Genomic DNA, 24,836 nt, shown 5'->3' with positions numbered 1-24,836 from the left:
GCCTCCTTGTCCTCTCTGTTGCAGGTAGGCCAATTATTCTCTCCCATGAAACTCAGTTCTACTCTGCTTTTCCCACTAAAGAAGATGGGCGACAACATCATTTAGAGTCAGGCACTCCTCTTCTGGGGCTTAACCACTCTCTTGTATGTCTGCACCAATCCTTGGACTTGTGTGGCCCTTTGAGTGTTTGTGTTCCTGACTTTGTGTTCTTGTGTTTTACTTATCAAGACTTTCAACTTTGGCTGCTACTACCTCAAGTGCTCTTCCTGGTTCTTATCCCATGAGCTGCAGGTCTATGATATGGGATTTCCTTGTGGTGATGGCCTATTGCCTATCTGAGTCCTGAGCATAGACTGTTTTCTATCTCCCATTGCTATGTTGCCTTTTTAAAGCGGATCCCACAACAGTTCTTGTAAGGTTCAGTATTGCATTTGTTGAATCTTTCTGATCCCACCATATCCTTTGACATTGTGCCTTGCCCACCTAGTCCAATCACTGTTGCCTTGCCCAGCCACACCTGGGCAGGTATGTCTTGTGACACATCCTGGCCCTCTCTGATCTTTCTTTGGCAGCCTCTTCATTGGCCACGTATCCAGTAAACTCATTTGGAGCAAAATGCTACATGCACAGTTTGGAGATAGATCTTTATGTCAGAAGTGTGAGGGCCCAAGGAAAGATGACCATGAAGATCAAGATCCCTTTGGTAACTCTGACAGTGGCTGCTACTTAGGACTGAAGGACATGCTTTAACAGCATGTACATTCATGAAAGGAAGCAAGGCTGGTTCAGAAAGGAGCTAGGGAAAAATGAGTTTACTAAGGATTTGAAGTGGTCTCATCGTCAGTATAAAATCCAGAAAGGATGGAGACTTTTAGGGAGTCTATTGTCTGTTTCTATGACACTTCTGGAAAGCACAGACAGTGTACAATGAGTATGATAAAGGTTGGGAAAGAGAAAGGATGAATTAGCTCCTCCCTGTTGGATAATGGGTTTGCAAATTTCAGTCCGCTATGCTCTCAAGGTTCCCGACTAGTGACAGTGTAAGCGGCACTCCCTGTGAGCCTTGAGCAGACTGACTTCTTCATGCTACGTGTCTGCTCATAGACTGCTCCATCAGAACAAGTTTATGTATTTAGTATTTAGAAATCTAAACAGCTCTGTGATAAATAGATACCTGACTTTTTTTTTTTAGATGGAGTTTTCACTCTTGTTGCCCAGGCTGGAGTGCAGTGGCAGGATCTTGGCTCACTGCAACCTCCGCCTCCTGGGTTCAAGTGATTCTCCTGCCTCAGTCTCCCGAATAGCTGGGATTACAGGCATGCACCAGCACACCTAGCTAATTTTTGTATTTTTAGTAGAAATGGGGTTTCACCATGTTGGCCAGGCTGGTGTCAAACTCCTGAACTCAAATGATCCTCCCACCCTGGCCTCCCAAAGTACTGGGATTACAGGCGTGAGCCACCGTGCCCCACCTAGATGCCTGACTCTAATCTTTTTTGGGTGCACTATGGAAGTAGAAATAAACAGATTTAAAATGTTAAAATATCAAATGAACCCTAAAAAGGATTCAAAATAAAATATGAAATGGTGCTAACAGTATATCATTCCTTTTCTCTTCTGAAAAGAGAAGTAATTCACAAGGCTACAGCCACATCTTCATTGCAAAGAATTTTTCCAGTTACTTTTGGAAGGACCTGCTCTTAAATGATCTTCCTTATTCTTCTGGAAATACAAAGGAGCAGTTTGCATTTATAGAAGCAACTTTACTGTTACTCACCATTGAGGGTTGTGATACTCCATATGGCAGGCAACTTTACAGGTTGATCTTCCAGTGCAAATGTATAGGGGCCAGTGTATCTATTATTCAGTGTTCTAGCGGAGACAACCACAGAAGGTGAAGAACTGCAAATTGCGTCTTTTTCGAGGACAACTGTTGGACAATTGTCATTGAAATCGGGTACTCTAACATATACCGTGCCTGTAGAAGTTTTACCCGTGTATTCTGTAAGAACAATGTTTTAGAGTTAAAGAAATGTATAGAACAAAGTTGTACAAAAAAGGAGAATCTTTTACATTTCTCTTTTCTGTAGCCAACTTAGTGTGTCTTCTCGTGGAATACTATATTATCCTCAGAAGTAAAAATAGTCATCCTATTTCTGCATCTTGTAAAAAGCAAATTGAAATTTACCAAATAGGCTGATGTCTCTAACTATAATTAATTGAAAATTAATTTAATACGCTCGAACCCAAGACCGGTAAGATGATGAATTCACCAATTTCAAATAAAATCAGCACAAAAATAATAACTTTCTTAAATGTGTTGATTTCACTTGTAATCAATGTGTGAAAGGTTTTTGCTTCTAAAGCACACATTTTTTATTTGGAATAAAAAATTGTATATTTTTATTACTCAAAATGTTAAAATTTATTAAAGAAAAATTTTAAATGCTGAAAATAAAAAATAATGAAATAAAAATCTCTCTGTGGGGGCATTATGTGTCATTTCTGTTTTTACCCTTACTACTTTTTTTCTTGTTTTCCCAAATGGCAATCTTTTTGATACTTATTTCTTTTGGGGGGTGTTATCTTTTTTATTACCTTCAACATAAAGTAATTTTATACTTGGGGAAACACATACACTCAATGAATATTATTTTAAAACATTCCAGAAGAGGAAATTTCACTGTTCAATGATAAAAGTACACGAGGTCTCTATAGGTACCTCACAAAAGCACCTGACGTTCAAGTTGAGCTTCCCTGATGCGCTTTGTCTATGAATCATTATCCATTCCCTCAAACCCAGGGATTTCTGTCGGTCAAAAAATTTCTGCTTCAACCACAGCAAACCATAGGGACCTAACACAGAATTCGCTGGTTCAAACTCCACTGAGAAGTTGAAACTCTTAGTTTTCTCTCCTGGATTCAGCTGCCTCAAACTTGAGGCCCAACACTCCTAAGATAATTCTCTCTCTCCAGTGGTAAAGATAATATGTTGAATAATCATAATCATCTATGCATAAAGAAACATCAATTACAATAACATTCCTCTGAAATGATTCAAATATTTTTCTTACCATCTATGGCCAGAACCTCAGCTGTGATTGTTTTGTTAACTATGAAAGCAGAATCTCGGTTCATATTTTTGACAAATTTGATTTCAGCAGTTTTTGAATCAATCATTAGGTATCCACCATCGTTACGTCCCATGACATATCTGTTTCATAATATTAAAAAAAATAGTTTTCTTTCAAATGTGGAATGTTACATATTTAATGAAAATGACTCATTTTATATTTAGTATATTCATATTTAATATATGTTGATATTGAAATATGCTTTTATAAAAAGCAACAGAAAATTAACATAGCATAGATGAGCCATATTTCATAATTCTTTTTTTTTTTTTGAGATGGAGTTTCGCTCTTGTTGCCCGGGCTGGAGTGCAATGGTGCCATCTCGGCTCACCACAACCTCTGCCTCCTGGGTTCAAGTGATTCTCCTGCCTCAGCCTCCCGAGTAGCTGGGATTACAGGTGTGCACCACCACGGCTAATTTTGTATTTTTAGTAGAGATGGGGTTTCTTCATGTTGGTCAGGCTGGTCTCGAACTCCCAACCTCAAGTGATCCATCTGCCTCGGCCTCCCAAAGTGCTGGGATTACAGGTGTGAGCCACTGTGCCAGGCCCATATTTCATAATTCTTAAGCATATATTAGCAGAGTTTTCCAATTCTGCTGTGCACAATAAAATAAAATACCTGTGTTCTTGCTCTGTATAATATAGCAATTATTTTGCATGGTGCCGTTATATTTTAGGCATATATGTCTTTGTATGTGCTGTTTTATATGATAAACACATGTTCTCATGGTGCACTTCTACTCCTTTGTAAGACTCAACTGTAAGTTTCCATGAGACATGTTCCCAATTTCTGTTGATAGGCTAAGGCATTCTTCCCTTGGTTTCCACTGTAACTTGTGCTTATGTTATCTTTGCTTCTAGTACAGTTAGATGATCACCTAATGATTTAGCTAAATGTTACTTTTTGAGTTACCCAGTTTCTTGTTTTTATCAATGTCATGTCTCTATTCTTGGCACATAATAGTTTATGTGTTATGTTGTGATAGCTTATAGATTAAAACCTCATCAAGAAATAGGATATAAATAAAAATAGACTTACTTGACATTTGAGGCAGCTTTGTTAGTGTCCTCATCGATGGCTTGATATGTTCCCAGGATATAATCCACCAATTTTTTGCTACTTATGCCTTTTTGCACAGTAAATGTCTTGGAAGCAGGACGGAATGCAATTCCTTCTCTTACATTTATTACCTGAATTGTGACTGGGGTTGACTGAACTCGGTATCGAGAGATTACTGATTGATGAAATTCAGCTTTGTTTTTGACAGCAATACTAAGTTTCACGCTTTGTAGTTGTTCATAATCTAGAGCCTGGAGAAAAAATAAAATTAGAAGGCAGTTTCACAAAAATACACTCCCGCAAACCCAGTAAATGATGACAGCACACTATGCAAGATGCTGTGAATGAATTCTCTCATTTTTAAATAGCAAAACAGCTTTGGAAATTATTGTAATGTTGAGATAGAGAAAGCTTTAGGATTCTTAACTCATGAGACCTCAGTTTGGTACTAATAAGGGTACCTCTTTCAGACTAGAAAGACATCATCATAGTCTTTTTAGGCTATGAGGTGCAGTGGAAAGAACCCCAAGTTTGCTATGGTAACATGATTTGAATCCTGGTTCTGCTGCTTAATAGCTGTGTGACTCAGGGAACAATGTTTGTTTTCTCTGATCCTCAACTCTCCACTTCTGAAAAAAAAGCCTTACCTCATCAGGGTGTAGTGAGGACTGAACAAATCAAGCCCCCTAATACGTTCTTATAACTGGCAGTTATGGTCATTTGCAGAATCTTCACTGGATTTATGTACAATGGTATCTTTCCTGACTTTAAAAATTCTTAGGTGGGAAAGGCAAACTACCTTCATAATCTTGGCTGGCAAATAGGCCCCTGCAAAGCAGTGAGTGGGTGGCCCAGCAACTCTTTGTGGACTCATTTTCAGAAGGTCTTGCATGACAGCCATTTGTTTGATCCCCTTATTGAGGTGGCCCAAATCAAGGCCTGAGGAATCCCAGGATAACTTTTCTTCATTCACTAGTAAATTTTTTTGAGAGTGATGAGATAAGAAAATGCTCATATTGGTTACAACTGTATATCACTAAAAATGATTCAAGTAAGAGATCTGGATTTAAGTTTTAACTTTGCAATGACTGGCTTTGTGTGCTCAATCATTTTCCAGTGAAGTGGAAGAGAAAGATGTCTAAACATGGAACTATAATACAAGGGGTAAGAGGCAAAAGAGATGATAGGGTCTATGTGTGAAAGCAAAGGAATAATTCTACTTAGGAGAGTTATGAAGGGTTTCTGAGAGGTATTCATCTAAGCTGAGTGTTGAAGGATGCCGGGAAATTATCCAGGCATAGGTGAAAGCAGTTGCAGGCTGAATACAGATGACAAATTGCCTTGTGAATTTCATCTTAAAGGGCTAGGAGCTAGCAACCCTGGCTGACTGTAGAGTCACCTGAGGAGTCTTAAGGACCCACTGCTGCCTGGGCTTCTCCAATAGTTCCTACACCCTTACTGTCAAGGGAAAGTTGCAGGTAACTTGAGTTGGTAATTAGGGTTGAAGGCCAACTTCATAGCCAGTGTAGAGCCAGGGATGGTTTTAAAGAGAAGAGTAAGGGATCCAAATCGTTTTTAAGAAAAATGTGGTGGTGCACTGGTAAGAATGAGGAGAACAAAGTCAATGGAGACAAGAGGTAGGGATATCTAATAGGAGGGACTGCAATCGTCTAAGAGAAGAGAGGAAAAGCCAGGCCAGGGCACAGGCAGTAAGGAGGTAGAAGAGGGTCAGACTTCAAAGACAATTTCTAAGGCTGTATGCTGTGAGGAAATGTCACAATTCAGGGTAAGGCCCACGTTTCTAGTTTGGGATACTGAATGACACCAATACACAAGATAGAGAATAGCTCACTCCCAGGCATTGGTGGGAGTTTATAACAAAACCCTTACAAGTGGGGATGGCTGTGGCACTTGTCCCAAAGAGTACAGTAACAAAGGACTGCATGTACAGCTTTCAGCAGCCCCCTTGTTAAAGGATTATATGGTCTGTCACTCAACTGAATTTAAGGTTTAAATAAGGACGCTCTCATGGAATGCAAAATGCTGTGCCAAGGGCCAGATGCGATGGCTCATGCCTGTAATCCCAGTACTTTGGGAGGCCAAGGCGGGTGGATCACTTGAGGTCAGGAGTTCGAGACCAGCCTGGTCAATATGGTGAAACCTTATTTCTACTAAAACTATAAAAATTAGCCGGGCATGATGTCACATGATGCGGACCCGGCTACTCAGGAGGCTGAGGTGGGAGGATCATTGGGGCCTGGTAGGTGAAGGCTGCAGTGAGCCAAAATCACATCACTGCACTCTTGCCTAGATGACAGAGTGAGACCTTGTCTCAAAAAAAACAAAAACAAAAACAAAAACACCACAACCACAACCACAACAACAAAAAACAAAAACCAACCAAACAAACAAAAAACCAAAGTGCTGTACCAAGGAAGGGGCCCAGATCACACTCTCAGATAAGGAGTCTGTCATAGCCAAGCATATTAAAAGCTTTACCCAATTATTTATCTTTTATTTTGCAGATTTTGTTCATAAATTCCCATTTTGTAGGAAGAGTTGCCATTTATTCTCTATTGACTGTAGCTAATCCATTTAAAACCGATTGACAAATGGGCAAGACGTGATTCCATCTATTCTTATCTTGTCCTAACTTCAATCTGATTGTTGCAAATGAGATTAAGTAAAGAAATATGTTTTGCTTTCTTGTGCTTAAAGTATGGACACCCATAATATATTACCATGTGCTTAAAGTATACATCATCACTCCCATAGCATGTTAGTGTGTTTGTGTTTACTATAGAAAGTTCAATAGCTTGGAATGAGTTCAAGATGTTAAGAGAGGTTGTCCTCAGGTAAAGCGGCTCTATGGGGATTACAAAAAATTCAATCTACTTTTATGTGTTTTCTGTAATAAAGTGATATTAACAAATAAATACATTTTATCTGTAGAAATGATCATTTTGGTTAATACAGAATTTTTTTTTACCAATGAAGGGAAGTCAGACCTTACCTTCACCACTTTCAGGATGCCTTCATTAGTTCTAGGATCAGTTTGTATTTCAAACCAATTTCCTTCATTCCCAGAGGTAAAGAAATATACTGCAAGCCAATTATCTGTGTACTCTTCATCCAAATCTGTTACTTGAAATCGAAGTAATTCAGAACTTAAAATATTTTCCTCAATACGTGCTGAATACTGAAAAGGCGAGAAGCAGAATTAAAGACCTAATGACAGGTTTTACACGGAGGGATTATGTTTCTTCTAAATGGTAATCCTTATTTCTCAAATTATGTATTTCCTTCTTCTGATTACTGAATTCTTATATTTTTTAAAAAGCATATTTCTTTAAAGATAAGTGCAGAGAACTTAAATAAAAGCCAACAAACAGGCAAGTCCTGAATTAGGATTTCAAAGTATTAAATATATATCTAAATGATTCTTTAAGGAGCAATGGGTGTACCTGAGAGTTTCTAAACATTGGGAAGTTATCGTTGACATCTTTCACTTTAATATTACATTCACATTGAGTTGATAGTCCTTCTCCATCTTTGTCTGCACCACTCACAACCAGACGATAGCTGCTAGCTTGCTAATTTTGGATAAAAAATAAAGAAAAATAATTAATCTCTAAGAATTATAAATGGAAACTACTTGATTCCTATGGGTAAGGAGGTAGAAATATTCAATTTTATGTAGAAGACATTTGTGGGACTCTGGATGGTTGGGTGGAGGTCTTTAAGGGGCTAGGGCAGGTTTTGTTTTGTGAGCTTCTTATGGCAGGACTGTACTCTACTGTAACCTTAGAGCAAAAATGGGCAATGAGTAGGGTGGGAGTAATAAGCTCACTTATGGAGCTTCTCTGTTAGTCTATTGGGAAAGACATTTGTACAAAAATAATATGGAGTCTGACCGGGTAGCCTGTGGTAATGGAGATAGAAGGTGGTGGTGGTAGGTAATGAGGGGGATTGGAGAAGGAGATTCTTTAGTGCTCTGGAAGCAGGGATAAAATTAAGAGAAGTCAGGAGAAAAAGTGTGATATAAAAGAAGGCTTTATTCCAGACAGAAATTTCTCCCTTCATCTAAGACACTTGCTTCTCCTCCATCACATGAGGAGTTAGCTGCAGTTCAATCTTTGTCCATGTATGTCTATGTCAATGCCTTCTTTCATTGCCCCTATTTAACTTCCACTGGTATGTTCAGGGTACAACTGATTCTGCAGGTGCCCGGTACACATCTCGCCTCACCAGAATCACACTTAAAAATGCAAACAATTTCCCTAGATTAGCCAAGTTAAGTACTGAGAACCTCTTTTCTTTTTTAATTTTCTGGTAAAATGGAGTCACCTCTCTTGGTTTTCTTATAATCAAACCCTTTAATCTTGAATGTTCCCCCAAGTGCTTTGCTGTACCTCTCGGTCAAGAGAATTGGTCAAAGTACGGACTTCCCCAGTGTTTCTGCTTAGGAGGAACATGGGTGTGCCTGCTGGTTCCTGAGAGACAATTTTGAAGGCAATTTTAGAATTCAAGTGGTTTGGTTCATCTGCATCTGTGGCATTTAGTATCATCACCAGTGAGTCTAGAAATACAGGAAAATGTTTATTAAAGAATATGTAACAATTAACATTATGTTTAAATATTCCAAACAAGTTCACATTGATGCTAATTTTTAAATATCCTAAAATCATCTATGTGTTCAAAAAATTGTATATCACTTGTGATACCTCTTTCTGTCTCTCCCAACCAGGTAGAACTGTGCTTCCTTCCATACAAACTCTTCGGTTCTCTCTAAGCCTTACCTTTGCTGAGATTGAGGCTATATTCTATCTCAATTTTCTCCCTTGATAGATTATCATAATTCTCCCCTTTCCACAAATTATCCAAGTAATGTGAGTGTGTCTCTGTCCTTTATAACCTGAAAGAGCCCAGCTGATGCATCCAGACTACCCAAAGCTGCCTGTTTAGCTTTGTGACTGCCAAATGCTAATTGTATATATAGAATAAGATACTATTGACCTGAGAACCAGACTATAACTAGAAATACAGTGATAGTAAATAATTAGCTCAAATACACATTTTAGAAAGGAAGACCCAGATTTATCTTAATGAATTTTATTTTTCAAAACTACTGATTAAACTAAGAGCATAAATTAGTTTATAAGAATGACATATTGTAGTGGGACTCATATTTGAAAGTAGTTAAACTGAAAGTGGTAAGTACTGTAAAAGACTTACTTGAGGCACTATTTTCTTCAATTTCACCCATGAAAATTTGTTGTGAAAATACTGGAGGATTATCATTAATATCCAAAATTTTAACCGTTAGTATAAGTGGTTTCTCCACATCTAGTCCTTGGGCGTTTAGAGCCCGACATGTGATCTAGGAACAGAGGGAAAATGTGGATTATTACTCTGCAATCAGTTTTCATACTATTAAAACTTGTAGAAATAAGGCCTCTGTTGGCATGGGCATCACTTTTGTGCAAAGAAGAAGTGTTTCCCCAAAGGGTAGACAAAGTGGAAAAAGGTGCCTGCTCTGGGCAGACCAACTGGGCAAGTTGCCCCTTCCACCAGGCTAATGCTGTGTCATGGCAAACTGAAGCACTTGGCATGCTAGATTTCAGCCCTCACTCACGCACCCTCTGCTGTGTTCCCTCAGGCGAGGCTCTGTGGAGGGACTACTATTGTTATTTGCTGGTGGACTGATGCATGTACTGAACTCTCCTCTAAATTTACCAGTAGAAAAGTGTCACTTTCTACAGCGATGGTATACAAGGAGAAGGGTAGCCCAATGTTGAGGACCCAAACTTACCAGGAAGCTTGGAGTTTCCTCCCGGTCAACTATAGCTGTTATGTTAATATCTCCAGTGTTTTTGTCAACAACAAAGATTCCAAAAGGCGGCTGATCGATTCCCACTCCAGAGATTCGGTAGGTGATTTTCTGGGTTGCTTGGTAATCTGAAGTAATCTACAGCCCCAAATACCAAAAACGTTGAGGTGACCATCACTCAAGCCTTTCCCTCTCCACCCCCACTTCCATAGTCTAAAGTCATCTGTTCATTCGATTCACTCTTTTTGACATTGTGCCATTTACTTTTTGCCTTGATAGATACTAGGAATATGAAATAAAATCAAACCGTTGTTTTTGACAACCAGCCTGAACCAATGATGTGCGCTAATCATTTTAGTGTTAGAATATTTGCTCAGACTGTGGCCACATGATAGTGTTAAAACGTTAAAAGAAAGTCAAAGACATTTAATATTGACAAGCCTACTCCTGAAGGCTCCCTCTTTACCTGACAACATTAAAAAACAAAAGATATTTATTTAGTTTAAATAGGGGGAAGTGGAGAGACAAAAAGGGAAAGAGATCGTATGGTAGGGTTAAAATATGTATTAAAATAATTTACTTTTTATTATTGTAATTTTAAAGCTTTTTAACATGAAAAATGTGAAATATATGTAAAGTTAGAACAGTATAACAGGCTGGGTGTGGTGGCTCACGCCTGTAATCCAAGCACTTTGGGAGGCCGAGGCGGGCAGATCATGAGGTCAGAAGTTCGAGATCAGCCTGGCCAATATGGTGAAACCCCGTCTCTACTAAAAATACAAAAACAATTAGCCGGGCATGGTGGCGCACGCCTGTAATCCCAGCTACTCAGGAGGCTGAGGCAGGAGAATTGCTTGAACCTGGGAGGAGGAGGTTGCAGTGAGCCGAGATCGTGCCACTGCACTCCAGCCTGGGAGGCAGAGTGACTCCATCTCAGAAAAAGAAAGAAAGAAAGAAAGAGAGAAAGAGAGAAAGAGAGAAAGAGAGAGAGAGAGAGAGAGAGAGAGAGAGAGAGAGAGAGAAAGGCAGAAAGAAAGAAAGAAAGAAAGAAAGAGAATAGTATAATAAACCTGATACATCCTATCACTGAGCTTCAACAGTTATCAATACATGACCAATCCAAATTTTGCTCCCAACCATTTCTCTGTCTTATACATGCATTATTTTTCCTATTTGTTTGCTAGACTCTGTATCCAAGTAAGCCTTCTATATTAAAATTGGTCAATATGTCTCAATTCTTCGTCTCAATTCTTTGTCTCAATTCTTTTTCATAACCCTAGAAGCTACCTTCCTTTCTCTCTTTCTCTCATTATTATTATTATTGTACTATTTTGTTGAGGATACCAGTTCACTTGTTCTGTGGACTCCCCAGTCTTCATTTTGTTATTTGGAATTGCCGTATTATTTTAATTTACACCTTATACATTTATTCTAAAAACTCATACGCTCCTGTCGATATAACTTACCTTGGCAATTGGGTTTCTTTTTGAGTTATCTTCTCCTTCTCTGCAGGGTTTGGCAAATTTCACCCATTCACGTTTTTGCCTTCTTTTAGCTTGTTGCATAGCCATCTCTTCTTCGTCATATTGACCTTTAGTCTTATGTAAAAAGGGATTCCATTTGTTATGGAAATTAATGGCAATTTTTGCTTAGAATATTGATTACAGACACCTAGTTGAGGAACCCCCTATGTTTCAAGATCACTAAGACTGTTAGGTATCTAATTAGCTCTACCTGACACTTTGTCAAGCAAGTAATAAATGTTAAATAACTAAAATAATTACAAAGCTATGTGATTTTTAATATTAGCATTTAGTCGTATTTTATATTTTCTTTTTTTACTCCACAGTATCTTACTGGGCCCATAGGGCTTGACCAGCTGATTTGTTTAAGATAAGAAGAAAAGAATGCATGAAATAAATTATAATAATGACATTTATGGATGACTAGTTTTAAAATATTGTTATCAGTTATTAGAATTTTAATTTTATATATTTTCACAATTAAATTATTGAATAATTTTAGAAATTAAATATTCATTTCTACTAAACACAATTTAATTTTTTAAACTAAACTATTATTTTAAGTACAAAAACCTTTTTCATACTTTACCTCTATTCGCAATTCTCCATGAACCAATATGACCACCTGCAGACATTTAAATAAAGTTGAATTAAATGTGAATTCTTCAAATAAGGAATTATGTACAATGAATAATCCTGATTATTATATTCCATTGTTCATATTGTGATTTGTTTCTATTTCAAAAGAAGTAAGTTTCAAGAAGCAATAATCAAAGGGTAAGTTCCTACTAGGAAAAGGAATTTTACTGTCAATATAAACACATTCCACCAGTTTTTTAATTGACTACAGAATTTTGATGATATAAAGAAGAACCTATTGGACTTTGCAAAAACTATGCCTAATAGTCAGTTGCAGCAACCACACAATTCTTACCTGGCTGCTTTATACACAGTTCCTGGAAGCTATGAAAGTCATTGCTTTGTGAAACATTGGTAAGCACCATTGTGAAATGCTTCAGAAAGGGGCCACAGGGGATTATTAAAAACCATCAGCCACCCAACTGATTTGTAGGAAGGCGATCCTGTATTAGTCCTCTACAATTACAGAACATTTTCTTTAATTGTACAAGTGAAAAGAATGGAATGGAACCAGTCTGGTTTAGAGAACAAAACGTAAAAGATGAGGATATGCTATTCCAATCACAAACCCTGTTTGCAGTGAGACATGGATCTGTTCATCTCTGCTCTATTACTTCAATTTAAATATTGAACTTAATTTTCAGAGTGGCCCCAAAAAATTAAATGACAGTAAAATGAAGCCATGTAGGCTAGGGTCTTCACCTTCTCAAGAGCATATGAGACGTTCATCTGTGTCATTTTTCATCTTCTGTTCTGCCTGGCATGCATTACCTCTTCCTACTCCACACACTTAAATATTGCTCATCCTTTCAGATCCATCAAGTTCCAAAAACCTCCATGAAATTGTCTTTACTGATGTCTCTTTTTCTGAGTTTGTACAACACATATTCTGTACCATGAAATTTAGCCCATGATGGTTTACCACAGTTTATTATTTCTTGTTTTATGCGCATGAAAGAATTTCTGTGCTAAGCCAGGAGTATTGTAAACTTTCCAGTTCAGTGCTATTAGGTTATTTTTTTTTTCTTGTAACCCTCACAGGTACTTAACAAGTATTTGCTAATCCACTGATTATATGATGAATCTGGTCGGAAAATAATGGTGGAAAATAAGTCAGAAGAAAAGAAAAACTAGAAGAGTAATAACAGTAGCTAATGTTTATTGTGTAGTTTCGGTATCAGCTGCTACTCCTAGAGCTTTATACTTACTGTCTTATGTAACACTTACAGCAGGCACCTGAAGGAGATTCTAGTATTATAATCCCTAGTATACAGATGAAGAATTGGAGACGCGAGGGAATGAATACTTTGCCCTAGCTAATGGCCATAATAGGATAGCGACCGCAGTAGCCTAACTCCAGAGCAGGTACCTCACTACTACTGAATTCTTTTTTTTTTTTTTTTTTTGAGACGGAGTTTCGCTCTTTTTGCCCTGGCTGGAGTGCAATTTTTGCCCTGGCTGGAGTGCAATGGTGCGATCTTGACTCAATGTAAGCTTCGTCTCCCGGGTTCAAGGGATTCTCTTGCCTTAGCCTCCCGAGTAACAGGGATTACAGGAATGGGCACACCACCACACCCGGCTAATTTTGTATCTTTAGCAGAGACGGAGTTTCACCATGTTGGCTAGGTTGGTCTCGAACTCCTGACCTCAGGTGATCCACCCGCCTTGGCCTCCCAAAGTGCTGGGATTACAGGTGTGAGCCAACTACTGCTAAATTCTAACCAAAGTTGTCATAAAGAGAAAAACAAACAAACAAACAAACTAATGGTACAAAGAAAATTATATGACAGTCAATTTAGATTTCTATTTGGCAAAAGACTATGGTTGCTCCTGAAACAATGTAGATTTATTACATTGTTTATTTTCTAGGGTTATAATGAGTAGACTAGTCCAAGTCTGAACCAAATGAGTAATTATGTCAGACATAAGATGTCAGGACTCTTCCCTTCTAGACATTCCAGCTGAAACCTTGATTCCAAAGAGTGTGTGTTCAAATTTGTCATGGAAAAGAACCATTACTTGTGGTTATAACATGTCTCAAAATTATTTTCCAACATTGTTGCTCTTTTTAAAGCAATACCTTGAGTTACTTGGTAGAAAAGACCAGAGCAATGTAGTAACTGCACAATTCCTTTCTCAGAGCATAAGAATGACTCAGCTACACGTGAGAGGAGGGATGGGCCAGGCAGGCTCCCCTTTACAGGAAAACTGGAGAGTCATCCCGAAAATATGAATCATGCTTGGACTAGCCCTACAGAGAATGATTCTTCTAATACACAATAAGGTAGAATTTCTATTTTCCCTGGAAATAGGTGATGGGAAACATTTCTGAATATTGCAATGATCTTCAGATTTTTAGAGGACAGCACAGCCTTACATTATTTAGAATAGTATTTTTTTAAAAAAATTATTTTAGTTAATATTTATATAATGGCTACTTGTTTTAGTTAATTTGCTAATATAATAATTTTGGATATTTTAAAAACAATTTATGTGTTTTTATTTGTAAATCTATTTTCATTGACAAAATTGTATATATTTATCATGTACATGTTGTTTTGAGATATGTATAAACTGTGGAATGACTAAATCAAGCTAATAAATATTTACATAGTTTTCTGACGATTTGAATGAACTAAGTTGTCACTTTTGGTGGCCTGGATTGGAAATACCAATGTGGAGAGAACCTCCCTTATCTTGAGAATTACTGTACTTTTCTTTCTTTTTGTTTTCTGGTTATTTTGTAAATTTTAATTATATGATTTTTAAAGCATTGATATAGCCTTAGTGCCTTGGTATAGATATGAATTACAAATATTATCAAAAGCAAATCTAATTATTAAATTTAAAAAATATATGAAATAAAGCAATTTGATATCCATATGCTCTATTTGTTAATAAAAATGTATATGGTTGTATCATTAAGGTTCCTATTGAATATGGTATGTACACAATAAATATAATCTGAGGATATGGGTAGCTAGATTAAACAAAAAGCAAGTATAATAGCACCTGCTCTTTAGTTTGGCCGAGATCTTGTTTGGGGTTACCTCATGCTTTAGTGTGGCAGGGGACAGAACATAAAACTATGGATCAGATGCAGGTAGCTCATCCCAGCCAGGCCTAGGGCCTGACTACACTTCTGATTTCTAGAATGGGGATTCTTGGGGAAATTTGTAGAATGAATTAGATAATTCAAATAAATCAGTCCAAATTTTAAACATGATTTTGTATTTATTAAATTTTTTTGGGAAAAATGTCATGAAATATACACAGGTAAGTAATATCATTCATACTAGCATCTTTCATAATATCTCATAGCTTTCTATATATATTGAAATTTAAAATTTAAAAACTCTGAAACATTGTGATAAACTTTGTATTTATCAAAGCAAATTCCTTAATTGAACAAAGTTGATATATGTCTAATTACTTGGAAATTATTTAATTGTGAAGAATTCAATTTCCAATAACTGATTTTTAGAGTAAACTCAATTAATTTAGAAAGTTAAGCCTTGTATCATGACAGAATGCTAAGAAAAATAAATATCCCTGGATATTCTTAAATGCTCGTTTGAAATGCTGTGTAGGCTGCAGTCAAGTATGATAATATAAAATTGGATACTGGATTCTGAATCACTGAATTTAAATCCAACTCCCAACCATGTACTAGCATATAACTTGGGAACATTCCTTAATCTTTCAGTTTCTTCATCTGTACAAAGGAATAATAATTTTACTTACCTTATAGGTTTGTTGTGAGGATTAAATTAATAGGTGTAAAGCACATAGGTGAGCCCAGCCCAAAGTAAGTTAGTTTTATTAAATTGCCATTTAATAAAATGTTAACCAATTCTGGCACCAAACTTCAAAAGAGGTATAAAAGAGCTTTTTTTTTTTGAGATGGAGTCTCGCTCTGTCACAAGGCTGAAGTGCAGTAGCGCTGTCTCGGCTCACTGCAACCTCTGCCTCCCGGGTTCAAGCGATTCTCCTTCCTCAGCCTCCCGAGTAGCTGGAACTACAGGTGCGCACCACCAAGCCCAGCTAATTTTTGTATTTTTAGTAGAGATGAGGCTTCACCATGTTGGCCAGGATGGTCTCAATCTCTTGACCTCGTGATCTGCCTGCCTTGGCTTCCCAAAGTGCTGAGATTACAGGCGTGAGCCACAACACCCAGCCTAAAAGAGCCATTTTTATATGAAGTGACCTGTAATTATTCACTGTCAAGGTGCATAAGATTGTTCTCTTTCTTGACCATGAGAAAGAGAAAAGAAACAGTACTCCACTGTACAGTTGTGTAGGTTGCTCCTTGAGTAATGCCAGGGCACTGCTTACGCTGTAGTTTATGTGAATGCACCTCCTGGAGTTGTGCAGTGTACAACCTAGCCAGCTGCACAGCAGCTCTCCAAGAAAAAGGTGTATATTAGACAGATTCAATTATTCATCTTGTGATTATAGGTAGTAACCAAATCGTCTATGTAATTTTCTTATGGTGAACTACCCAAAGCAAGGCCTCACCTTAGGCTACCAGCTTGACTCTTAACTGGACAGAAAGAGCCAAAGGCTAAAAGGTTTGTGAGAAACCTCATGAGCACTGAGTGTTCTAGTTCCAGATGAAAACCGGTTTCAGGTATGAAGCAAGAGGGAGTGCTAATTGGTAGAAGTAATTACATCTTTCCTGACTTCTGCCCAAGTAGGCAGGGCTGGAAGAACCATTTGGCAAGGGTATTCTGATTTTAGAATATTAACTTTTTGGGAGGTTCATTAGGACATTTATTTTTATATATATTAGCAGTGCTGGAAACTGGGTCAATCAGGAGAAGAAGAGATATCTTAGAGATTTTTCATTTTGTTAAACATTTGGGCCATTTAGCCTAGAATTCTTTTTCTAAAGATTTTCTTTTTAAATGTTTTATAGAAAACAAAGTGGTTGAAGATAGTTGTGCTGTATTTAGAACACTTGCTAACTCAAACTTGGTATTTAAACTACTTCTCTCTTTTTTTTCCTACCACCAACTTCTTTAAAAAAATTGTACTCTAAAAATCTTTAGATTTCAAACATCTCTATTAATTTTTAGTGAGGAAAGCTTTACCTAATATAGTAACATAAAGTTATATAGCAAATTGTCCGAATGCTCATAGCAGTGTTGGATGACAAACTGTTTCGGATTTGGTGGACTACAAAACACAATGGTTTCCTCTGAAGATAAATTTTTTTTCAAAAGATTAAATTTCTGAAGATAAGCATTTTCAACCATGAGTCCTTTCCTCAAAAACATTTATTTTACATTGCATAAAATGGATCAAACAAGCACAAGAAACTGATAAATACTACATTTTTTTCAATAGTAGACAGTTATTCCCCATGCCTTCTCCTCCCAAATATAGCTTTTATTTTTTCCTGTCAATTTAAAAATTGGTACGACAACTGTTTTTGATATACTTTTTAGCTCAAGACAAATGCAGGCCCTTTCTTGACTTACTAACACTGGTATCCATGGTTATTTAAGATAGTAAGACACAATATGAAGAAGTTATCAAGAATTACCCCATTACTAAAAATAGTACAAGTGATAAAAATTAGAGGGTTTACAAATCACTTCATCTTTCTCACAGCACTTTTTAATTGTTTTGCATGCATTGCTGCTTTATTCTCACTATGACCATTTTCATTAGGCAGTGGGTGGGGTGTGATTCTTATTTGACAGTTGAGGAAACAAAGCCTGTAGTGAGTCAGTGGCATAGCCAGAGATTTAAGTCTATGACTTTGCTATTATTTCTCACTGTTCTGGGCAACCCACGTATGGTCACTGGGTGGTGGATTATTACAAAACCTTCAAACACATCTGCCAACTTTCAGAACCCACCCTGCAACAACAAAAGATGAGCATTCCCACTTGAGAATGCTTTAGAAAACATTGCTTTCCCCCCCATGACCACATTATTTCAAAACTCTGGGTGGCTCCCCACTTGTAAAAGGTTTCCATGAGCCTTCACAAAATGCACTTTTCAATCTGACCCTCAGCTGCCTTTCCAATTCATGTCCAGATTCTCCAAAGCAAACTGTCATGCTAGTCAAACTGGTGTGTCCGTTTCCCCTAGGCAAATCCTAACTGTGCCTGCCTTTGATTATACTCTTCTGACAACCCAAGAGATCTCCTTTTGACCCACCCATCTATACTTATCCCAAATCAGCTCAAATTTCACTGAATCCATAAAAGACTTGATTGCCTCACTCCTGACTGACACTGCTTTCTATCAATAGCATTAATAGTAGACCAGTACTGTCCAATAGAAAGATAAAAACCACAAATGCAAACCACATATAATTAAAAAACTTAGTCACATTTAAAACGTTTTTAAAAGGTGAAATGCATTTTAACAATACGTTTAACTTAATCTAATACATCCAAAATACTATCATTTCAACATGTAATCAACATAAAAAATTATTAATGACATATTTTACATTCTTTTTTTCATTCAAAGTCTTCTTCAAATTATGATGTATATTTTATATTAAGTAGCACACCTCAACTCAGACCAACCACATTTCAAGTGGCTTAAAACCACATGTAGCTAGTGGCTACCATATTGGACAGAGTAGGTCTAGACCACTCAATTGAACAATTATATATGAAGTTATATTGTTGTTTAAACAGCATGTGTATGTAAAATTTTCTTGAGTGGAACCAAATACATGTCATTTCATAGTTTCCTTTATGACTAGAATTGTGGGGACATTGTGCGGGGGTTTTATAGTTTAGAGAAGGCTCATTAAATCATTCATTTATTCATTCTTCAAACAATTGCATGTCCACTCTAAGACAGATATAATAAGCATTGGGAATATAAAAATAAAAATTAGCCTCAATATAAGGATGTCACAGTCACTCCAGAATCAGAGGGGTAATTGAGAGTGGCCTATATGTCAAAGCAGAAAAAAAGAGCCCCCCTTAGCTTATGGTGGCCCAATCCTATGTCCTCATGGCAATACTATCCCGACAGCCCATGCTGCATGGCCCCTCACTTCCTGAGCTTTGCCATTGGCTTGGACATAGGGGTTATCAGACCACCTGGAGTTCAGCCCAGACATTTCCCATCTGGAAAGGTGGGAAAGTCATACAACTGTCACATTTCTCTTTAACAACATCCTCCTTTCAAATAAAATCAGGTACTGAACACAGTTACATTGTCATAATAGAAATAGAATCTTAGAGACTGAGTGCAGTGGCTCACATCTGCAATCCCAGCATTATGGGAGGCCGAGGTGGATGGATCCATTGAGGCTAGGAGTTTGAGACTAGACTGGTCAACATGGCAAAACCCCATCTCTACTAACAATACAAAAAAATTAGCTGGCTGTGGTGGTGCAGGCCTGTAATCTCAGCTACTCAGAAGGCTGAGGCACGAGAATCACTTGAACCCCAGAGGCAGAAGTTGGAGATCGCACCACTGCACTCCAGCCTGGGCAACAGAGCCAGACCTTGTCTCAAAAACAAAAACAAAAACAGAAACAGAAACAAAAATCTGAGGGAGAGCTAAGAAAGTCCTTTCTTGAGATCTATCTCCCTGTGACTTCTTGAAGTCCATTTATCTCAATTTTTTAGATGAAGGAATGAGGTAAATTGATGCCTAGGCCAACCCAGCTTATCATGGAAACCATACAAATTAGCATTAGGAATTGTTTTGACATTCATTTTTAAGGTATATTTAACTATTTTGATATCTCCATGTAACAGATAATATTGTGACTTTTCTTTTTTTTTTTTTGCTATAAGAACACAGTTAAGGAGTAAGTTAGTCTGTAACATCCAGGTTTTAAACAGTCTGTAACATTCCGTTTCTCTTTTAGATAATACTATGTACGACTTTCTCAATCAACAGAAGTATTACTCTTCTGAAAAAAATGGCTTTAAAATGTTGTATGTCTTTCCCCCCATCCCCAAAGTCTGACATTTTCTTTTGGCACATAATAGCTAAACATAAATACTTACTTAATAATCCTCCCAACTTCTCTAGAGTCAAACACTGCTTTGATTTTAATTCTGCGATTTTTTACTTTTAAAAACGTGTCAGGTATCAAGCCCAGGCGTGTAGAGTTCTTAGCTATATGCTAAGAGACATGTAATCTTGGAAAATAGAAGTGGCTCCTGTGTTCTTGTTTGTGGGTTAGAAAAACTAGTAAAAGCATAACTTTAAAGAAAGTGAAAATGTTGTGGAAAATATAACCTGTGATTAAGATTACTTAATTCATTAACTAAAAAAAATTCTACATGGTTTTTAAAACTCATTTCTTTCTGGTTTATTTTTCTATGTAAAATACAACATAAACAAAAAACAACAAAAGAAGGAGATTGGTAATCTTCACGATTTCATTTCAAAGTGTTGATTTCCACTGCACTCCTTTTAGAATTTATAATAAAGATTGTGCAATCAAATATAATATTCTTTAACAAGGGAGGAAGCAGGGAAGTTTGTGATTATTAGGAAAATCCAGAACTTACCATGAAGATGGCCAGAGCCCCTGTAGTTCTGGGGAAGAGCCCCATCATTGTCTCTGATTTCCCTGGTGAAAAAGTCCAAGTGAGCTGCTGCTTCTATCCTGCCAGCCGTCTGCAGATGATGTCTAAGAAAAGCCCTCTGCAGCGTCTCTGCTGCCTTCCGAAGGAGTCTACAGATGGTCTGTTATGCGGTCCCTCCCCACCCTAAACCAAGGGTAGGTCTCACCAGAAACGCTTGCATCACCTTTGCTCCCAGGTAAAAACTTAGCCACACCTCGATTCCTAAAGCAATGAAATCCTTTGTTGGAAGCTGAAAGAAAAGTTCACAGGCTAAAGACAAAGTTTAATAGGAAGGTACCAGATGAATAATAAATTAATCATGATGTGGAAGTGCAAAAGCTAGTCCGGACTACACTTTGTCAGTGTTGATGTCTTATGGCTGAATCTAGTTGACTATGGTTACGATGAAAACCGAAAAGCAAAGCAAAACATACAAAATCCCCCAAAATCTAACTTGTAAAAGAGCATTTATTTTCAGCCTGAGTATGTGTGGGTAGATCTAAAGTTAAGCAAAATGTAGATGTTAAGCAATGATATATTTTATTGAAAGACACTAAAAATATGAAGAAGAAAAACATCCCATTAAGCAACTATGAATGTAGGCTTTGAATAAAAAAAAATAGAAATAAAATTGAACAGTTATATGGTGCCTTGAATATTTGAAATATATAAATAATGCGTTGCAAAATTACTCTGATAATGCCCAAATGACATCTTTTATACTGTATTTCTTTTCATTTATAACTTTCAAAAAAGCCTAGGTTGCCTAATAAGGTAGATTATCTTGGTGCTCTTTTCATTACTTAAGACATTTTCCCCAGTGTGGTGAACCTGCTTGCTGTTACATACTCGGAAGTGCTTAAATATTTCGACTCTAACCCAAGATAAAGCAGAGGGGAAAAATTACCAGCCCCATTTTAGCTACTTTGCTTATAACATTAGAATTTAAAGTACTTTTTACAGTTTCAGAAATATTGAAAGAAAGGTTTGGTAGAAGAGCAATTTTATCTTTGCAAGTATTACACATTAGGTTTTAGAAACCACTTAATCACAGTTTTTTTTTGAATCGGGTTCTCGCTCTGTCGCTCAGACTGGAGAGCAGTGGCGCGATCTCGGCTCACTGCAACCTCTGCCTCCCGGGTTCAAGCAATTCTCCTGAATTGAGGAGGCTGTCTCCTGCCTCAGGCTCCCGAGTAGTACAGAAAATGAAATATTATTCTTATTTATTTATTTATTTATTAAATGTATTTACTTGAGACTGCGTCTCTTTGTGTTGCCCAGGCTGGAGTGCAATGGCGCGATCTCGGCTCACTGCAAGCTCCGCCTTCCGGGTTCAAGTGATTCTCCTGCCTCAGCTTCCCGAGTAGCTGAGATTACAGGCTCCCGCCAACTCGCCCGGCTAATTTTTGTAGTTTTAGTAGAGATGGGGTTTCACCGTGTTAGTCAGGATGGTCTCGATCTCCTGACCTCGTGATCCTCCCGCCTCAGCTCCCAAAGTGCTGGGATTACAGGCGTGAGCCACCGCGCCAGGCCAATCACAGAGTATTTTAAGCAGAAAGGACTGTCTAGTCTAGGAGTTAGAAAAAACATCTTGTGAACAAAATTTTGTTTTTGTTTCTTTTTAAATTGTGGTAAAATATACATAACATAAAATCTATCATTTTAACTATTTTTAAGTGTACAAATCAGTGGCATTAAATATATTCACATTGTTGTGCAACCATGACCATTACCACTCTTCATTTCCAGAAAAGTCTTGTTTTTGAAATAAAGACTTTGTAAATAAAGTTTTATTGGAACACAGCCATGCCCATTTGTTCATGCATTGTGAATGGCTGCTTTTGTGTTGTAACAACAGAGTTGATATGGATAGAGACTGTATGGCCACAAAGTCAAAAATATTTTCTTGTTCTTTACAGAAAAAAAGAAAAATTGCTCATCCCTGAGTTTTACCATATATCTTAAATGGATTTGTGACAAATCTGATGAGTGTTGATGCTAATAGAGAAATAATTAGAGAACCCTTAAAATCTGCTTCCACTAGGAAAGAAAATTTCAAAAGATCAAATTTGGTGTTCTCTGTAGAGTTCCCACTAAATTCTATATATCATATTTTATGCACTTTTTGACCAAAATCAAAAAGTGAACTACTACTGAATCCTTTCCAACATAGGAAAACTGAGACACAGGACAAGGTCTTTTCTGAGTTAGGAGGTAATTTCTCTGTGACTAGACTAGTTAACAAATAAATGTGATGAAATCTGAGCTGAGTACTATTGAATTTGTTAGTGATTTATATAATGTGGAATTCAGTGACCAAAATGTTGGTTACCTTTCTGAATTTAGTGTTTGAATTTGTTTAACAGTGGTGAGAGTTTGGGTTCATGTGGATGTATATGGATGCTTTTTTCTTATAATATAATGTGAGGAAATATATAAGCATGGACAAACCCCATAATATACTGGAACTTATTTTTTCAATGAGGGGATTATAGATGTATTTTTATTTTTTCTTCATTACATCTTTATATATTACATTTTCTGATTTTGTTTTTTAATGAGGATACATTGTTTTTATAATTAAAAAAGAAAGTTATTTGAAAAATAATGTGAAGAAAGCTAGACTTTATGAATAATAGCATTCTAAACTTGGAGGCGGGGAAGAAGAGACAAACAATACACTTAGTTTTTTTCTTTCCCATCATTTAATATATTGCAACTCTTCAGAGTGTTATTGTGATGAAGGCAAAGGAGATTTTTAAAAATGATAGTCAATGAATTATATTTGTAAGCATACTTATTAAATTGCATTGTGGACTAAATTCTAGATATGATTCACTTTGTTATGATCTGCATTTTCTAAAACTCCAGTTTGTTAACAATTTTAATTAATTAGTGCTTAAAAAGGTAATGATCATTCCGCTGTTAGATTACCTGAACACAGGTTAAGGATTTCACTGGTAATTCAGTTTTGTATTTTGAAATACCATCTAGGGATTCTTGGTTAGGTAGTATATTAAGAGCAAATGCAGCCTTGATAGGAGCGTCGTATGGCACACTGGTCTGATGCAGGCTGGTTCCATTTCTTGTCCCTGTACAGGATGATTGTAGAAAGCAACGACAAATCTCATCGTGCTGTCCGTAGGCATTTGGGGATCTCTCATCTTTCCAAGTGCCCTTGACAGCACTCTGTTAAGCCAACACTTCCTTTCCTTTGGAAGACTGGGGACCTCAGTACGGTAATAAAGCACCCTTGCATTGGGGCCACGTTTACACGGTGTTAGGAAGGTCATCTGCGGGTTAGTCCTGCTGGGACGTGCATTTGTGTAGAGCCTCTGGACTTAGCAGTTCTTTCTCTTTTCTTTTCATTTATGTTTGGAAAAGGAAAGAAGAAAGAATTCTCCCGTGTTTTCTAGTGAGTGGTTATGTTATTATTCTCTAGATAATGTCTTTGGAAACCGAAGCCCAACCTGAAACTGGATCTTACTCAAGAGGTTGAAATAAAGATAAGAATTATAACACTATCACAATCACTGAAAGGGATCTTCATTGTGTGTGTAGATTGTGCTTCAATTAATGTGCCATGTTGAAAATATATCAGTTGGAAAGTGGGTACAACACATCACAGGTTGAAAAAGCTGAAGAAACCATTTCTGTCTTTGGTGGAAATTGTACCATATTATATTGTCATATAAGGAGTGAAGCAGTAAGAATGAATATTTATTCCAATGGGCAGTATCTTCAGAGGTTTCCATGATGTTTCTAGAACTCATTATCTACAGAACTTTTATTGCCTATTAAGTAGAGAATGTTAATTAACTTTGCTTTCACTAGCAAGCCTTCACTGGCTTTAGTTTGTTTTGATGGGAAACATGTAATATATCTTATATTTCTCTCACAGGCACATTTTTAATTCTTCCAAAGCCCTAAGCTCTTTCTGCCTCAAGTCTTCACTCAGAACCTCCCCACCATTAAGTGGTAGCTAATGAGACCTTCTCAGACGTTACTACTTTTTGGTATTTAATTATTCTTGAATATCCAGAAATTCATGAATTGAGATCATAGTTCCACATATCATGCATTA

At 37.1% G+C, this 24,836-nt stretch overlaps 1 protein-coding gene across 1 annotated transcript in view; it reads right to left on the bottom strand.

Annotated features, from left to right (window-relative positions):
* The window catches only part of DSG3 (desmoglein 3), a 30,769-nt gene extending 9,864 nt beyond the window's left edge, over positions 1 to 20,905 (bottom strand). The window contains exons 1-11 of the mRNA XM_004059285.5: positions 20,696 to 20,905; positions 12,139 to 12,174; positions 11,493 to 11,624; positions 10,009 to 10,164; positions 9,432 to 9,576; positions 8,609 to 8,775; positions 7,661 to 7,789; positions 7,210 to 7,395; positions 4,176 to 4,447; positions 3,075 to 3,214; positions 1,778 to 2,002 (exon numbers count right to left, since the gene is read on the bottom strand). Coding sequence (XP_004059333.4) covers positions 1,778 to 2,002; positions 3,075 to 3,214; positions 4,176 to 4,447; positions 7,210 to 7,395; positions 7,661 to 7,789; positions 8,609 to 8,775; positions 9,432 to 9,576; positions 10,009 to 10,164; positions 11,493 to 11,624; positions 12,139 to 12,174; positions 20,696 to 20,743 — 1,636 coding nt within the window. The 5' untranslated portion in view covers positions 20,744 to 20,905. The remainder of the gene's footprint in view (positions 1 to 1,777; positions 2,003 to 3,074; positions 3,215 to 4,175; positions 4,448 to 7,209; positions 7,396 to 7,660; positions 7,790 to 8,608; positions 8,776 to 9,431; positions 9,577 to 10,008; positions 10,165 to 11,492; positions 11,625 to 12,138; positions 12,175 to 20,695) is intronic.
* Between the last annotated feature and the right edge of the window lie 3,931 nt (positions 20,906 to 24,836).

The sequence above is a fragment of the Gorilla gorilla genome, chromosome 17, assembly GCF_029281585.2.
Source record: "Gorilla gorilla gorilla isolate KB3781 chromosome 17, NHGRI_mGorGor1-v2.1_pri, whole genome shotgun sequence".
NCBI classification, from domain to species: Eukaryota; Metazoa; Chordata; class Mammalia; order Primates; family Hominidae; genus Gorilla; species Gorilla gorilla.
Note: the sequence above shows the minus strand (reverse complement) of the source record. Positions and strands in the feature narration are given on the sequence as shown.